Genomic DNA, 1,692 nt, shown 5'->3' with positions numbered 1-1,692 from the left:
AAAAACAACAAACCACTTTAACGGACACATAAATTCCCTGGGGGTCTCATTGTAATGCAGATTTGGGAGTCTGGCTGGGTCCTGAGACCCTGATCCCCTTGCTTCTCACCTGTGGCCACATTTTGAGAAGCAAGGCCACTCGAAGGGCCCCCACCTGTGTGAGTCAACCCCTGCTCCATCTGCCCCTGTAAATAAGGAGGGCTAAAGCACAGATGGCGGGTGTGGGTGTGTCCCCAGGTCTGAGCCTGAAGGGGGTTGCAGGCCTCCTCCAGGTATGGAAGTGGAGGGAGAGGGGGCTATAGTTAAACGGGTTACTCTGTCAGCAGACACAGAGGAGACCAAAAGAATAGTTTTTATTTCACATGAAGCTGAGGAAGGACGGCGAGAGGACAGGGCTGGCTCTGTGGGTGCTGCCTGGCAGGTGCACCACCTCCAGCTGCTAGGCTCCAGCTCCGGGGCTCAGAAGCCATCTGAAAGAAAGCAGAGGCCTCCAGTGAGCAAGCTGGGGCGCTGCAGGGTACCCGCCCCCGGGGTGTCCAGCAGTTCTTTCCCTTGCCTCCCTAGCCCCGGGGAACTCCTGTGCGCGGGACACAGGGATCAAGGAGACAGCAGAGTGCAACCCCATCCCTGCCTGATCAGTAGGGGTTACCCGTCTTCCGAGAGGGTTTTGGGGTGGAACAGGAGTGGCTCCTCAGGCGGAAATGAAAGGAGTTAAGGAACTCCAGTCGTGAGAAGGCCAATGAAGGAGGCAGTTTCTCCGCGCCGGGGTTGTGCTGAGATGGCATCTAGGGCTGGCTTTTCCAGAACCTCATTTGACACTGGGCGGCAGCGACCGGGTGGCGGGGGCCGGGGGCGGAGAGCAGGGATGATGCCATCCCTCTTCCGACCCCAGGGAGCGCTGGGGCCCTCCCTGCCTGCCAGGCCACACCTGTGCGGTGGAGCAGCCGTCCCTGTCTCGCCTGCCCAGCCCCAGATGACAGCAGCCCAGAGGCGGTCCTCTGCCACCTGCACTGCTCACCTTCTCCGAGGAGGTCGGGAGCGGGGCTGAAGGGTCCCGGGGGCAGGTTCCAGGCCAGCTCCTCCAGCAGGCCCAGCAGGCCTTTTACCTCTGTCCCCAGGTGATCCACGGTCTTCTCTACCATCTAGAGTGGGAAAGGGGGTAAAGTCGAGGACAGGAGTGGTTCCACGTTCTGCTTCATCAGCCAGGTCCTAAGAGCCACTGGCGATCCAGTGCGGTGCAATGAGAAAGGACTAGGCGCTGCGGGACCTGGGTTTCCTTCACTCAGGCTCCGCCCCTACCTGCCTCAGTTTCCCCAGATGACAATATCCTAGGGGGCTCGATCTCTAAGGTTCCTTCCTTTTTGGCACTCAGTCACAGGTTTGGATGAGGCGCCTGTAGAATACTCTCCCTTTTGGCCTTTGCAGACTGGAGCTCACATTCCTTTTGTTGTTCTGCCCCCTGGTGGTGTCTCTGCCAAATGACAAGTTTAGGATTCTGAAATTTACTCAGGGTTCTTAATGATTTTTCCCTGTGTGTGCCATGGATACCACTGGCAGTGTGGTGAAGCCTACAGACCTCTTCTCAGAATAACGCCTTAAATGCGAAAAATAAAACATATAGAATTACCAAGGGCACCAATTGCATTAAAATATTCAAGTATTAGGCCGGGCATGGTGGCTCATGCCTGTAAT

The 1,692-nt window shown here is 56.9% G+C and overlaps 1 protein-coding gene across 1 annotated transcript in view; it reads right to left on the bottom strand.

Annotated features, from left to right (window-relative positions):
- Positions 1-1,692, bottom strand: part of PLAC9 (placenta-specific 9) — a 14,491-nt gene continuing 12,799 nt past the window's right edge. Inside the window, exons 4-5 of the mRNA XM_011975798.1 lie at positions 1,019-1,142; positions 1-470 (exon numbers count right to left, since the gene is read on the bottom strand). Of these exons, the coding sequence (XP_011831188.1) occupies positions 460-470; positions 1,019-1,142 (135 nt within the window). The 3' untranslated portion in view covers positions 1-459. The remainder of the gene's footprint in view (positions 471-1,018; positions 1,143-1,692) is intronic.

This window comes from Mandrillus leucophaeus, unplaced genomic scaffold (genome assembly GCF_000951045.1).
Source record: "Mandrillus leucophaeus isolate KB7577 unplaced genomic scaffold, Mleu.le_1.0 Scaffold1010, whole genome shotgun sequence".
Taxonomy (NCBI): Eukaryota; Metazoa; Chordata; class Mammalia; order Primates; family Cercopithecidae; genus Mandrillus; species Mandrillus leucophaeus.
Note: the sequence above shows the minus strand (reverse complement) of the source record. Positions and strands in the feature narration are given on the sequence as shown.